The 16,571-nt window shown below is 37.5% G+C and overlaps 1 protein-coding gene across 1 annotated transcript in view; it reads left to right on the top strand.

Moving 5' to 3' along the window:
• EYA1 (EYA transcriptional coactivator and phosphatase 1) overlaps positions 1 to 16,571 on the top strand; it is a 169,367-nt gene that overhangs the window by 59,374 nt on the left and 93,422 nt on the right. The window contains exons 8-9 of the mRNA XM_042924177.1: positions 1,848 to 1,930; positions 2,351 to 2,537. Of these exons, the coding sequence (XP_042780111.1) occupies positions 1,848 to 1,930; positions 2,351 to 2,537 (270 nt within the window). The remainder of the gene's footprint in view (positions 1 to 1,847; positions 1,931 to 2,350; positions 2,538 to 16,571) is intronic.

The raw sequence follows: 16,571 nt of genomic DNA, 5'->3' as shown, positions 1-16,571 counted from the left end.
AATAAAAATAACAAAGCCTTGGATCAGGTTTTCAGAGTTCAGAGATGTTTGATAAGTAAGTAGGAAAAGAATTTTAGATATGCAAAGAGATCGAGTCATATTTAGCTAGTTTGGGAAAGTGAAAAGATACATAAATGCAGTGGGGAATTTTAGAAATGTTTACTGAAGTAAACAATAACTGTTCCTAACACTTGTGTGGTGCCGTAGATTGCTCATTGTACTTTGCAATCTGTGCTTTCCTCATCTGATCTGTTGAAGAACCTTACGAAGTCTACTTTTCACAGTTAGGGAAATTCTGTCTTAGAGGGGTTAGGCGATTTGTCAAAGTCCAAACCGCTCGTAAGTGATGACGGGAAACCCTGTTTTCTGACTCGTAAGGTAGTACTTGAATGTTGAGTAGGAAATAAATCATTGGCATATCTTCACTACCACATCATACCTGAAGGCGTCTGTGAATATTTAGTTCACACCGAAGACTTTATCCTTGAACTGCCAGCACATTTATTGCCTATACCATTCACTTGCCATAAAATTTTCATTTTTTTGAAAAAGGTTTTTCTGTTTACAGAAGCACCACAGCTTCTGGGTAGGAAATTTTAAAATGTGCACTGGCTTCACGAACATTATGTGGCCAATGGTTACACCCTCCCATGGGTAACAGTTCTAAGATTTTTGTGCTTTTAAAAAATTTTTTATGATTTTAAAAATATTTCACATGAACTTACCAAGACATTTTTTGTTTTCGTTTTTACGTTATCAAAATAATATGAAAAAATTGTCCATGTAATTCAGCATTATTGTAATACCATTTCAATGTCTTCAGAGGGTTCTGCTTTCTGAATCACACCTGTTAGGGACATAAGAATGCTTTCTAGGTTTTGTTATTGGAAACAACACTGAAGAACATCTTTGCTAACTATCTCTTTGTATAAGTCCACGTATTTTTTTATCATAAAGTGAATGGCAGTACAATTGCTGTTCAAAAGTTACTTAAATGTTGACCAGATAGCCCAACCAGAAAGGCTGTGCTTATTTGGATTCCCATTTTGCAGCCTATGAATCGCATTTTTTACACATTTTCCAATCCCTGATCTTTGCTAATATCACCAAAAATAGTATATTGTTGCTTTGAATAGTTTCACAGTAAGATGGTAAATAAAACGAGGGAGGGAACTGAGGTTTGCTTTCACGTTTGTATCCTGCACGGTGACAACTATTTATTGTTGAGCACATCTACGTAGATGTTCTGCAAACAGAATGTTACCTAGAGAGCACACGGAATACACAAAACATTGATCACCTTCCTCTTTGATTCTTGTCTTATGAAGGACTTCAAGAGTTGCCATTGTTCTTTTGTGAAGTGAAATAATCAGCTTTTTCGGTGGGCCATTATAATGACAAGAACAAGTCTGAAAGCATTTCAAGTTCTCGAAAGTAGCATTGTTGTTTTTGAGCTTGCAAGAACTTTCAAGATCATTTCATCAGATCCCATCATTTTACGTTATGTATATTTAAAGCTATGAAAATATCCTGGTGCGTTTTACAAATTGAAATGGAAAGTTCAGTGAGTAATATTTTTGCACAAATGTATCATTTTGTCCACAGTTTATATGTTACGTCCTCAGAAATTCAAACCTCTTTACTCTTTAATCCTTTGCAGTACAGTGAAAGTAAAATTGTCAACTATTTCAAGAAACAATTTTGTCATGGCGATGGATTCTGGTTTTAAAGATAAACCAAGTGTGTTTGCAATGAACTTCAACTCTGTTTTATCTAAATAATGATTTCTTATGGGCACATTATTCTGCATAGTTCAGTCACCCGTATTTCTTTTCATTTTGTTTTAGGTAGCAGTTTTACAACATCATCAGGATTATATACAGGAAATAATTCACTCACAAATTCCTCTGGATTTAACAGTTCACAGCAGGTAATTTTAAAAGCCAGTTTAACTTCAGAAAAAATTTTTTTTTAATGCAACAGATGATTTTCTTACATAAAGAAAGATCTGTTTATAGTATACTGTGAGGGCTTACCTGAGCCTTTTAATATATGTATTTTTTTTTTTTCTTAAAAAAAAATCTCTTTAGCAGTCCTATATGGTGAGTGTTTGGTTTTCAGATTTGTTTGATTTTACCTAGTACTGCATCATGGAATCGAAGAAATAGGAAGAGCGGACCTGATCTTACATGCAATTTGTTTGCACGTCGGGACATTTGAGTCAATGGGTGCTCGTGTGCTCCTCTGTGAATTCAGAGAAGACCCAGAAACACAATATAGTTGCCCTTTGGAAAGTAAGAAATGAGGAGCAATATTCTGACAGGTTATTCTCGTGTGGTTGGTTTGGTAGGACTATCCGACTTATCCCAGTTTCGGCCAGGGTCAGTACGCACAGTATTATAACAGCTCACCGTACCCAGCACATTATATGACGAGCAGCAGCACCAGCCCAACCACGCCGTCCACAAATGCCACTTACCAGCTTCAAGAGCCACCATCTGGCATCACCAGCCAGGCAGTCACGGATCCCGCAGCAGGTAATTACGTGCGCTTTATTAGTCCTGCAGGCTCTATTTCTGGTGGTTTAAATGCATTTTTCTATAGTCATATACGCATGTAGTGGTTTCACAGTTTGGGCAAGTTTGGGCATGGCCTAACTATAAGTCAAACATCATGATTGTGGCATTAACTTCATTTTTATTTGCTGAAAATTTTTAGTGTAAATTACGGAACTTCAAAAGCACCTGAAATTGAGGTTCCTTTCATTGTAAATATAGTCAGTTTTCAAGATACGTATATAACATCTTAGATAACTATAGATATTTAGGTGGAATTATTAACTATAATTACAAACATTTGTCCACAGATGGAGTGTGAAAATAAGTGATATTACCTCAAATTTAATGTTGATTATCATTAAATATTTAATGTTTTTCCAAAATCAAAAAACATCACAGTTAATAATCGAAAGCAGTGATTCCCCTGGCCGACCCTTCTCCCCCATCATGGCCTACTTAATTTCATAACTGGGCATGAGCATTTTCATACTTCTGCACCACCCTTGATAGGCCCTTCCAGATGAAAATCTCTCCACCTCTGGAAATTTTCCTACTGTGTCCTTGATACTTCTTTCCCTCCATTAGTGTTTTCTGGAACTCTTAATATTGTATATTTAACTTCCTGTATTGGTCTTTACCTGTATTTCTGATATTTTCTCTTGTACTTCTCACCTTTGTCTTATTAAAAATGTAGTGTCGGGGTTCCTGGGTGGCTCAGCTTCTGACTCTTGGTTTTGGCTCAGGTCATGATCTCACAGTTCCTGAGTTCAAGCCCCATGTTGGGCTGTAGACTGACACCTGCAGAGCCTGTTTGGGATTCTCTCTGTCCCTCCCCTGCTATTCTGTCTGTCTGTCTGTCTCTCTCTCTCTCTCTCACTCAAAAATAAGGAAAACATTTTTTAAAAATCAAAAGAATAGTGCTGTCTCCTGGGGCACCTGGGTGGCTCACTCGGTTAAGCGTCTGACTCTTGGTTTCAGATCAGGTCATGATCTCACAATTTGTGAGTTCAAGCCCTGCATCTGGTTCTGTGCTGGCAGAGACGGAACCTGCTTGGGATTCTCTCTCTCCCGTCTCTTTTCTCCTCCCCCACTTGCTCTCTCTCTCTCTCTCTTTTTCAAAACAAATAAGTAAACATCTTTAAAAAATGTAGTCTCTCTTTTCATGGATTATGAGGTGAGCTATGATCCTCAGTCACAGACTTTTCTCCCTTTTGCCTTTTATTCTTAGAGCCAAAGCCCACTCTTTGCTACAAGGTAGGTTCAAGTGGTCTCACACTGAAAAACACTTCTATGATGTGCTGATTCTGGTTGGTTATCCTACACAATGAAAAAAATTTATGGAACAGGTACTAATTTCAACCTTTACTCTAGGTTTATCTTCCCAATATTAGCAGATGACCCCCCCACCAAAAAAAAAAACAAAACAAAACTTCAGGTTTTTAGTATTCCACCTTCTTCTTAAATGTAGGTGAGCACTATTTTGTTTTCGATTAGGAAGTTACAGCATTCCTAAACTTGTACCCTCACTAACTATGAACATTATTTCTGCTGCACAGCTCAACTCCAAATATTTTTTATCTCTGATTATCATATTCCATTTTCCTTCACTTTTTTAAAACTAGCTTGCTATATTCTTCCCGCAATTCACACGTCTAAATACAGTATTCACAGAACCTAGTATACAGGGCTTTTCATTAGATGTAACATCTATACGATCGCTCTCAAAATAAACTGTCACGGAAGGTATTGGATTTATTGTGGAAGCTGTTGTACAATTTTCCTCTCTTCCCTCTGTTAATTTCATAGAGGTGTCACGAGGAAAGATAATGGCTTGTCCCAATTTCAGAGAGATCTCCTGTTTTCCTATGAACCATCTGGGTCATGCAAACTTCGTGAGGACTAAAAGGAGCTTTGAAATCGGATAGCTATGTGAACAAGTAGAGAAACGCTTTAGGATCTGTGGAAGAATAGAATGAGAAGACGGAGTGATCTTAATTAATTCATAACATTTTGACAGTGAAGACAGCGTAAAACAAAGTAGTGAAGACTTAACCTTGTTTTTTAAATTACGGGTGACGGGCACTTGCTAAAAAATACCAATATAATTGTACAGAAAAGTTGGTCTCTGGACCGTGCCGTTATTTTAAGTGAATTTTATTTGTAAAAGGGATGCCGTGTGCAAGACTGGGGAGATCACATAGGAAACAGCACAAACCTACGATTTTTTTAAGCGTCCAGACGATTTTAAGGTTAAATGATCTATTTTAGATTGTATTTGAATAAATGTTTAGTGTGTCAGGTACTCATTTAAATATTCAGTATCTTTCTGGTTACAGAATAGAAACCGATTGGACTGGGGAGAAAATAATATTTTTCTGATCTCTTCGATTCACCACCTCCCACTAAAAGACAAGTGTTACAGGTTAGCCTTTCTTGTGTAGTTAGAAGTGGAAAGTTCAGTGAGTTTCCACATTAAAAAGAAATGTGGATTACTTGAGAAATTTAAGGAATATTTAGTCTGGTGTTGGTTGGTTTGTTTACATTTGCAGTATGACTGTGGACTCAGCCGGTTTTTTGGTGTTCATTTTCCTATTAGTCGTATATAAGATTATAGACTTGCCTGTGATGAAATGGAAGTTTTGAATGAGAAAAGTACATAAATTCATTAAAGAATTGGAAGGAATGATTTGTCACATATAATCTAATGTTTTTGTTTTGCAATCGAAATTAAAGAATAGGAAAAATAGTGTCTATTCTGTTGAAATAATTTCAGGTTCTTTTCTCTTAGTTTTAGTAGTCAATTAGGTTTAAAATCCATATTTTCTACACTGGACTCTAAGTCAGACTCTAGTTATTATCTGATCTAATGTAGAACAATTCAGTTTCCTGGAATTCTAAAGTACAGAATGAATATACGGTATATGCAGCTCTCCTCCCATACTTTGTAGTATCTGTTCTTGTATTGTTCGTGAAATTGTGATGTCATTATAAACATATAAAGATAATCTTGCAAGGATTTTTCATGCCAAATATGTAAGGACTCATTATTTGGTATTATATTTTAAGAGAGTGCAAGCTGGGGAGGGGCCAAAAGAGAGGGAGGGAGAAACCCAAGCAGGCTCCGAGCTGTCAGTGCAGAGCTCGACGCAGGGCTCGAACTCACAAACCATGAGATCACAACCTGAGCCAAAACTAAGAGTTGGGTGCTTACCGCCTGAGCCACCAAGGCATCCTGGTGTTATGTATTTTTTAAGTTATAAAGAATAGCTCTCTTTTAAGTTCATGGTATTATGCAGTATTACCTATACACATGTCACTCCTCATGAATCTTAAGTTCAAGAATTATTTTAATGTGTTTATAATTAAATACTGAAAGCTATATTATCCTTTGGATAGATCTATATAATACATTAAAAAAATGTAACTTGAACATGAAAGTTTTATCTCAAAATTTGCAATCATTTGTAATTCATTTTTTTTTTAATGTTTTTTTATTTTTGAGAGACAGAGAGACAGAACATGAGCAGGGGAGGGGCAGAGAGAGAGACACACAGAATCCAAAGCAGGCTCCAGGCTCTGAGCTGTCAGCACAGAGCCCGACGCGGGGCTCAAACTCACAAACCGTGAGATCACGACCTGAGCCGAAGTCGGATGCTTAACCAACTGAGCCACCCAGGCGCCCCTGTAATTCATTTTAAAAACTAAAAGCAGTGCCTTTGTATTCATGTTTCTTTTTATTGAGATATAATTGACATTTAACATTATATTAGTTTCAGGTGCACAAAATGATGAGCTATTTGTGTGTATTGTGAAATGATCACCATGGTGAAGTCTGGTTAACATCTACCAGCATACGTGGTTGCAGATTTTTTGCTCTCGTAATGAGAACTTTTAAGATTTGCGTTTAGCAATTTTTAAATCCTTTGCATTCATTTTTAGAAACGAGTTTGTTAGTCATGTTTTGACTATCTTAATAAAATAAAAGTTACATCATCTGGAAATAGAGAAGTATTAATCCACTTTGGGAAATACACTGAGGTTTATCGGGTCATTTAGAAAAATTGTAATTTACTTGTCTCAAAAAATCGTACCTACTCTTCAACTAGTAACGCTAGCCTCCTCCTGCCCAACTGAAAGCCATCTTGATTGCTTCTAATTTTGGCAATTATAGATAACGCCACTATAAATATTTGTGCTCGGACTTTTTGTATAGACATAAGTTTTCAACTCACTTTGGTAAATACCTAGCAGTGTGACCACCGAATTATAAGAGTACCTTTAGTTTTATAAGGAACTGCCAACTTGTCTCCCAAAGTGCTGTATTATTCTGTGATCCAACAAGCAATGAATGAGAGTCCTGTTTCTCCACAACCTCGTCAGCATTGGTAGTGTCAGTGTTTCAGACTTTGGTCATTCTAATAGGTGTGTAGCAGTGTGTAGTTGCTTTAATTTGCATTTCCCTGATGAAATACGATGTTGAGTATGTTTTCGTATCCTCATTTGCTCTGTACGTCTTCTTTGGTAAGGTGCCTGTTCAGATCTTTTGCCCACCTTTTAATCAGGTTGTTTTCTTACTGAGTTTTCAGAGTTCTTATCTACTTTGGATAGAAGTCCTTTATCAGATAAGGTTTGCAAGTGCTTTCGCCCAGTCTGCGGCTTGTCTTTTTTGTCTCTGAACAGTGTCTTTCAAAGACACATCGAAAGATGTCTTTTGATTAGGATGAAGTCCATTTGAGCAGTTTTTCTTCCATGGAACGTGCTTTCGGTTTTGTATCTAAAAACTCATTGTGAAGCCCAAGGTCACCTAGGTTTTCTCCCATGTAGTGACCTAGAAGTTTCACAGTTTTGCTATTTAGATTTAGGTCTCTGACCCATGTTGAGCTAATTTTTGTGATAAGTATAAGTCAGTGTCTAGGTTCCTTTTTTTTTTTTTTTTTGGCATGTGGATGGCCCTGTTTTTGCACTGTTTGTCGAAAAACCTATCTTTTGCCACGTTGAATTACCTTTACCGCTTTGTCAAAGATCAGTTGACTGTGTTTGTGTGGGTCTATTTCTGGGCTTTCTATTGTCTTTCATTGATCCGTTTGTCTTTTCTTTTTCCAACGCCACATCGTCTTGATTATTATAACTTTGTAGAATAAGTCTTTAAGTATCACTCCTCTGTGTTCTTCAATATCGTGTTGACTGTTCTGGGCCTTTTGCCTTTCCACATAAACTTTAGAGTGAGCTTGTCAGTATCCACCAAGTAACCTCGTCAGATTTTGTTCAGAATTGCATTGAATCCTAAAGATCAAGGTGGGAAAAACTGAAAGTATTGACTCTTGACAATATTGAATCTTCCTGTCCATGTACTTGGAATATCTCTCCATTAGTTTACCTTTTTAGTTTTTTTCATCAGGGTTATGGAGTTTTCCTCATATATATCTTATACATGTTTCTTAGATTTATATTTTTTTGGTACTAATTAAATCACATTATATTTTTAATTCAAATCCCAATTTCTCATTGCTGGTATCTAAGGAAGCAATTCATGTTTGTATGTGATCCTTGGATCCTAAAACTTCACTATAATCATTTATTAGTTCTAGGAGTTTTTCTGTTGATTCTTTGGTATTTTTTTTTTAATTTTTTTTTTTTTAACATTTATTTATTTTTGAGACACAGAGAGACAGAGCATGAACAGGGGAGGGTCAGAGAGAGGGAGACACAGAATCTGAAACAGGCTCCAGGCTCTGAGCTGTCAGCACAGAGCCCGACGCGGGGCTTGAACTCACAGCCCTCATGGACCGCGAGATCATGACCTGAGCTGAAGTTGGCCGCTTAACTGACTGAGCCACCCAGGTGCCCCGATTCTTTGGTATTTTTGAAGAAAATTTTTTAATGTTTATTTTTAAGAGAGAGTGTGAGAGTAGGGGAGGGGCAGAGAGAGAGAGAGAGAGAGCCGGTGGGGGGTGGGGGGGGGGTTGGCACAGAATCTGAAGCAGGCTCCAGGCTCTGAGCTGTCAACACAGAGCCCAACACGAGGCTCAAACCCATGAACTATGAGATCATGACCTGAGCTGAAGTTGGACACTTAACCGACTGAGCCACCCAGGCACCACATTGGTTGGTATTTTTTTATACAGTTATGTCATTTGTGAACAAAGGCAGATTTATGTCTTCCTACTCTGAATATCATTTGTTTCCTTTTCTTATCTTATTGCATTAGCCAGGACTTTCAGTACAGTGTTGAACAGGAGTGGTGAGGAGGCATACTTGTCTTTTTCCCCGATCTCAGGGAACAAAAGCTTCTGGTTTCTCACCATTAAGTGTGATATTAGTTGTATGTTCTTTGTAGGTATTTTTTTGTTATCAACTTGAGGAAGTTTTCCCCTGACCCTGGTTGGCTGAGAGTTTGTATCCTGAATGGGTGTTGGATTGTGTCCAGTGCTTTTTCTGCATCTGTTGATATGATCATATGATTTGTCTTCCTTAGCCTGTTGATGTGATGAATTACATTAATTTATTTTCGAGTGTTGCACCAGATTTTCCTACCTGGAATAAGTCCCACTTGGTCATGGTGTATAAATCTTTTAATACATTGTTGGATTCAGTTTTGCTAATACTTTAAGAATCTTTGCATCTCTGTTCATGAGATCTATTGGTCTGTGGTTTTCATTTCTTATAATGTCTTTGTCTGGTTTTGGTATTAGGATAATAGTGACCTCATAGACTAGGAAATGTTTTCTCTGCTACTATTTTCTGAAACAGATTGAAAAGAATCGGTACCATTTAGTTCCTAAATATTTTGTATAATTCACCAGTGAATCAATCTAGGCCTAGTGCTTTCTGTTTTGGAAGGTTAATTATTGATTCAATTTCTTTAATAGATATACACCTGTTCAGATTATCAATTTCTTCCTGTGTGTGTTTTAGTAGATTATTTTTCAAGGAATGATTCATATCATCTAGGTTATATAATGGGTGGGCTTAGAGTTATTCATAATATTCCTTTATTAGTCATGTAATGTCCCTGGGATTGTTAGTGATGGCCTTTTTCATTTCTGACACTAATGTTTGTGTCTTTTTTTGCTTTTGTTATCCTAGCTAGAGATAAATTTTATTGACCTTTCAAAGAGCCAACTTTCAAAAAAAAAAAAAAAAAAAGAGCCAACTTTCTGTTTCATTGATTTTTCTTTATTGTTTTCCTGTTTTCAATTTCATTGACTTCTCTGATATTTTAGTATTTCTTCTGCTTTCTTTTGATTTAACTTGGTCTTATTTTTCTACTTTCCTAAGGGTTGAAGTTTAGAATGTTGATTTTAAATGTCTCGTATCTTTTAATAAATTCAGTAAGTGTTGTAAAATTCTAAGTATTACTTGTGTTGCATCCCACAAAAGTTGATGTTTTTATTTCTTTGTATTTAGCTCAAAATATTTTTATTTTCATTATCAAAACCCTCCTTTTTATTTTTTTAAGTTTTTTTTAATGTTTATTTAGAGAGAAAGGGAGAGGGAGAGAAAGCATGCGAGCAGGGGAGGAGCAGAGAGAGAGAGAGAGAGAGAGAGAGAGAGAGAGAGAGAGAGAATATCCCAAGCAGGCTTTATATGCCCAGTGTGGAACCCCATGTGTGACCTGAGCCTAAATCAAGTCAGATGTTCAACCAACTGAGCCACCCAGGCACCCCAAAACCTCCCTTTTAAAGAGGTGTATACTTATAAACATTTTATTTGAGAAAAATTTTAGAGATTTGATGATGTGCAGTATGTATCATTCTTAACAGTTGTCCAATTTTTCACATCTTCCCAATTAAATGGCTTCCTGTTGTTAGAGGATGTGTTCGGTTTCTGAAGAATACTTCGTGGTAAATGCAGATTCCACTACCTCTAAGAGAAAATTTTGATTAGAGTCAAGTCTTTTTTTTCTTACTGAAATCTAAGACTGTAAGCCAATATCGCAGTTAAATCTGTGGTTACTTTAAATTTTAAATGATGGATTTCATTTAAAATTTTTTTTTAAAAACAATTCTTTACGAAGTCAGTGGTTTTCTTTTAGGTTCAAAAACACACAGAGATAAGGAAAAAAAGAAAAGGCCATTTTGGGATGTTTTCCTTTTGTGATAATAGCCGAACTTACATATTATCATCTCTTAGCCACTGACATCGAAGACTGTTATTTTCTCACATTAAACACTAAAATGTTAAGGCATATTATTATCAATATAACCAAAATACATTTCTTCAAATAAGCGATAGAAATGATTTAACTACCACTTGAGAGGAATTTTCCTGAAGGAATATTTTAAATTGACTTTCTTCGAAGAGTACTTAAGCCATTCTTTTAAAAATGTTTTTATCATATGACCCCTATATGTGTAATCAAAATATGAACTCATTCGTAATTCACTTACTGTGCTGTACTTAAACAATGTGTCTTGATCACATGTTTTTGTCCAAAATCTCTTAGAACATCTTAGGATAATTATGACAGTTACCATAATAATAACACATAGTAAAATGTAATTGTTTTTAGAGGCTTACGTGTAATCTTATAACCACCCCCCCCCCATGAGGTGTAGTTACTATTTGGCCCATTTTACAGATGAGGAAAATGAGGCACATAGCTCTTAAATACTTGATAAATATGAAGTATTAAGTTAATCAAGAATTTTGAGGCCAAATTCTTGTGAAAGGAAAAGTTACCTACATCATTGTATTTTTGAAGTAATACAAAGCCATGAGAGAGAAAAGAGTAAATGGTGACTAAAACATTTCAGGTTAACGCGAAATAAAGCTAGTCATTGTTCATTAGGAATGAGTTTTAGTAGGGATGCTACAGAAAAGTCCATTTTTCAAAGTGTTTCTTCATTTGAATTCTTACCAACAAGGTAGACGTTGCCATTTACCTTTCCATGCTCTGACTGCGTGCAGACAATTTACTGGTTAAGGTGATGTACGGGAATCTGGCCAATATTAAATTTCAAGTGACACAGGAAAAATCAGTATAAGAGGGAATTCAATATGCATGGGAAACCATTTGTTCCCTCTGCTTCTTTGATCCTTGCCAAGGCACACGAAAGTAGAGCAAAGCGCCTGAAAACCGGGAACATTCTTGTGCAAAGTAGCAGAGGAACTCTGAGCTCTCCCAGGAATTCAGTGTGACAGGATGGAAAACTAAGCTGCCGGCCTGTCTTCCTTCTAAATGCAGGAAATTTGGGCCACGTCTGTACTACCTAATGTGTCTACATCTGTTCACTGTGGAAATGATCCTGACGTTTGCAACAGCATGCATCTCGGCCGCTACGTTTTACCGAGCGAGCGATTTTGAAAACCTTTAGGCCGTACTAGCTCATTTTCACTGATGCCTTGTGGACTTTGGAGAAGTTTGCAGTTTGTTCAGCTCAAAAATAAACTATGTCAGTGAAACAGTTTTAACTAGCATTCTGGAAACATTTGTCGGCAAAACAAATATTTGTGTCTAAAATAGTCAGGCCATTAAGATGTGAGAAAACAAAACAGATGTTTGTTTGGGGTTGTTGGGTTTGTTTAGCTTGATGGGATTGGTTTTCTTTCTCCACCCCCCCACCCCCCCCCCCCCCACCCCAGAGGAGATACAGTGTTAACCTTAATGAGATTATAAAATTCTTGAAAGTAAAGTTCACTTTTTGTTTTATATTGTCAGGCATGTCTTAAAAATGAGTTGCCTTATTTTTGAATTTTGGACTGTGTTTCCAAGAAGTAAAAAATTCAGTGTTTTAGAATTTTCCCGTTTTGTGCCTCATTACTGGTTTGACTAATTTTTTCAGTTCGTTGTCTGGAAGTCAGGATGCTTGTGAAGAGTCCATTTTAATATGCATGAATTCAAATATGCAATTCTTTGTTATATTTATACTTAACATGTGATTTCTATATAAATACTCAAAACAAGAAAGCATATATTACTGAGCTATCTAAATTAGTTTACCGTCCCTCCCAAACATTTATTACTTTGTCCTCGTCTGTAGCTAATTGATTCATTGTTTCTGTAAAGCATTAAGCGTCCTATGGGACCAACACAAATCAACGTAGTAAGTTCCCTCGTTTAAGATGGAGGACGTAAGTATTTACTGATAGAATTTTTTAATTGAAGAGGGTTGAGAAAAGAACTTACCATCCCTCCACCTCACGTAATTTGGATCGAAAGGTTTGATGGGTACGTTTTGGATTAACTTTTATTTATTTTCGGGGGTGTGTGTCAGTTTATTTTATTTATTTTTATCGAAATACAATACACAGTGTTATGCGAGTTGCAGGTGTACAATGTAGCAAATTGACAAGTTTGTACGTTAGGCTGTGCTCACCACAAGTGTAGACACCGTCTGTCACCATACCACTGATTATACTCCCTATGCTGCGCCTTTCGTCCCCATGGTTTATTTGGATTAATTTTAAATAAAGGTAGGATGGATGGATTAACGGTTGCCAATTTTAGTCCTAGTTCGCCAGCCAAATAAGTTTGATGAATGTTTTAAATTTACTGAATAAGAACATTTGAGCATGGGAAAAAATTATAAAAATATAGAGGGGTTTACAGAGAAGAGTAAAACCCCCTTCATCTGCGGTAGCCAATTTCTTTCAGCTGAGTTTCTTGTGTATCTTTCCCGAGATATATGTTATTTATATGAACCTATACAAAGCACTTGCCCCGGGACACTTTTTTCCCCCCACCTTCAAGTATGTATACTTTCTATTTTTTTTTCTTAAAGATAATAGAATACTGTACACACTGTTGTATATCCTACTTTTTTTCACTAGATACACGTACAGAGAAAAATTTACTAGGTATTTTCGATGTGAATTTTATATACGAGTATAAAAATAGCTGATTCTTTTGAGCACTCGCTCTGTGCGAGACACCATTCTAAGCACTGTTCACGCATGATCTTAGTTCATTCCCATTCAGCTGCGTGCGATAGGCAGTGGTCTCATTATCCCCATTTTACAGAGAGAGAAGCTAAGGAGAGGTCAGTGACAACCTGGGGATTTAACTCCAGAAGCTTGACTACAAACATGAATTCTTAATTAGGCAAGCCTGCTGCTTCTAGGAAGCTCGGTGCTTGAAGTTTTAAACAAGCAAAATAATGTAAACAAAGAGAGGCAGTAGCGATCGGGTGTTCAGTTTCTTAAGTTATTCCAAGAACTCAGCAAAGGCATGTATTAGCAGGTATTCAGCTAAATATATGTTAAATAGTTGAATGAGCTCTATTTGCTTGTAAAATTGTGCAGGCCTGAAATTATAAGGAAGTAAATATATAGTATATTTAAGGTTATCTTATAATTATCTTGTAGTTCAGTATTTCCTGAATTAGAGGATCAGTCCAAGATCAATATCTTAGATAATCCAACAACGAGTAGGACACTTTTCCACTTTCCTGAATTTGCTGTGTCCCCCCTCCCTCCTTATCCTACTTAATAATGACCTGTCATGGAATTGTGTAGGGAACAATTTTTCACAGCCTCTCTACCACCCCCCACCCTTCTCTGAGGACCTGGTTTTCTACATTGCCAACTTCTCTGTTCCTTTCTTTTTTCTTTATTTTTCCATTCGCACCTCATGGTTGATGAGCACTAAGAGTAGGGGTGATGATACTCTCGTCTCAAGGAAAAAGAAGCCATCGAATTTAAAGTGTACGTGGGCATCTTAATCTAGTACAGTCACCTTCTAAAACTTTTGAAAATACTGATACCTCTGCATAAAATGGAAAGTGCATTTTCTTCAGCACCATTGGTTCTGACAGATTTTACTGTTGTTCACTTTTATGTAACCGCTGCTATTTGAGTACAATTTTCTAATACTTTACATTGTATGTGTGCAGTATTCACCTGGATTATTGATTGATTTGATGGTCATGGGTTGGTTTAGAAATCATGCCCGCCATTGTTTCTATGGAAAATAGCTTCTGAGTTTCAAGCAGCCGATTTGAAAATATGTGGAATAGCGTGGATTTGTCAATTGACGACTCTCTCACATCTACAGGTCTACTTGTGCAATTTTAGCGTGAAGCCATTGGGCAATAGGAATTTTAAAGTTAGAAGGGACCTTATAGGTTCTTTTGCTGATGAAGACCTTCACTTTACTGATTATGAATAACGAATCCAGAAATACTACATCTTTTCAAAGCATCTTGGCCTGTCATTCTCAACATCTCTTGGTGGCAGCCTTGGGAGAAAGCATGACGTAGTCTGGCCTTTCCCACACTGCTCTAGGCCACACTACTGTGTACGAAAGATGGGACAGAGATCCTCTAATGAGTTTCAAAGCAGGAGAAGTTAGGGGGACAAACTGTTAGCTTTAAAGTTAGCAGGGTTCCTGTACCTTAGGTTTTTTCTGATCCTTTGGTGCAGTCATAGGCAGTGAGAATTGAATCTAGTGTATAGTATTTCTCAGGCGTACTTGGCTGGGACCCCCCTTCCCCCACCCTGGCAGGGGATTTCTATGAACTTGGGCACCACACTCCCTCAGAATATAATTAAGAAAAAGGAGTGGTCGCTAAGGATTTGGAGTTGGGCTAACCTGGGTTTGAATCCTGGTTCTGTTATTTACTCTGGGCCGTCACTTAGCGCTTCAATGTGTCCATTGTCTATGAAATGAGGATAATACCGCTCGTGGTCTATGGGATGAATGTGAGGACGCCATTATGTAAGTGGCCAGCAAAGTGACACCTACTAGGCCCTCAAGTGTTCACTTCTTCCGTGCATGCCTTTAGCAGGTATTCATAAATGCTGGTTGTGTGCCAGGTGCTGTGCTTGGCCCAGGGGATATAGAGGAGACGAGAAGGGCAAGGTCCCTGACAGTAGGAAGCCAGTGTGTTTTCTTCCCTCTTGAAGATTATTACTGTGGTGCGCTGTGCATTGTGGTTGTTTCAGACACCGAAGCCCCCACAGTGTGGTTCACCAGTTTCCTTCACATGGTATCTATGACTGGGAGAGGTTTAAACCAGAGGTTGAAATGTTTGAGGATGGATGATAGAAGTTTCTATGAGGTTGTCTATGAGGAGGTAATGGCTGTTCTCCAGGGATGATAAAGCTGTCTTAATGTAGTTACTAGACCTTGCTGAGGAACTCATTTACCTGGGAGACCTCAGTCAGTGGTTGTGTGAAAAAGAATTAATGGTTATGGAATATAGATAGAGAAGTCGAAGCAAGTCTCTAGTATGAATTCAGTGAACATTTGTTAATCTCTGACTTCTGATTAACCCTGTAGCACTAGTCAACAAGTCTACTTGCATTTAGTTTATTTTACACAAGTTTTTATGGGAGAGTTCTGATACCTTAAAGTTATGAAGATTCCTTTAAGTCTTCTCCTCTTTGGTAAGGCGGAATATTCACTGAGAATATAATATAATACAGTTTATTCAAGATCTTGCTGAGGTTTTTGGTTTTGTTTGTGTATTTGGCCAGGACAGAGACAACTCCCACTTAAAAAATCTCCCAGTACGAAATGATTACAGTCGTACTCTATGGCATGTAACTTTGAAGGCTTCGTCCGTCTACGAGAATCCCAAGCAGCTTTTTGAGGACTATCGCGAGCCTTCCCTCAGGGCTGTGTCCTTCCACATGGGCATCTTCCCTGGTTAGGTCCCTTAATTTTCATAAGACAATATCCTTTCCATTCTCAGCACAGGTAACTTGGTAAAGCGTATGGGTCTCCACCTAACCAAGCAACCAATAATAACTCCACACCAAGTAATTTATTAGTATAACCTTTTACCTCATTGCTTTTTTTCTTTTGAAATTTTTAATGTTTATTCATTTTTGAGAGAAAGACAGGGCGTGAGCAGGGGCGGGGCAGAATCCGAAACAGGCTCCGGGCTCTGAGCTGTCAGCAGAGAGCCCGACGTGGGGCTCGAACTCTCAGACTGCAAGATCATGACCTGAGCCAAAGTCGGACACTTTACTAACCGAGCCACCCAGGTACCGCTTACCTCATTGCTTCGTAACACTCACGGCTCACTCGCTTCTGTCAGCTACCAGAAGGGCACATAATGGCCTCAT

Source organism: Panthera leo, chromosome F2, assembly GCF_018350215.1.
Source record: "Panthera leo isolate Ple1 chromosome F2, P.leo_Ple1_pat1.1, whole genome shotgun sequence".
In the NCBI taxonomy this organism is placed as follows: domain Eukaryota; kingdom Metazoa; phylum Chordata; class Mammalia; order Carnivora; family Felidae; genus Panthera; species Panthera leo.
This window is presented reverse-complemented; position numbering and strand designations above follow the sequence as displayed.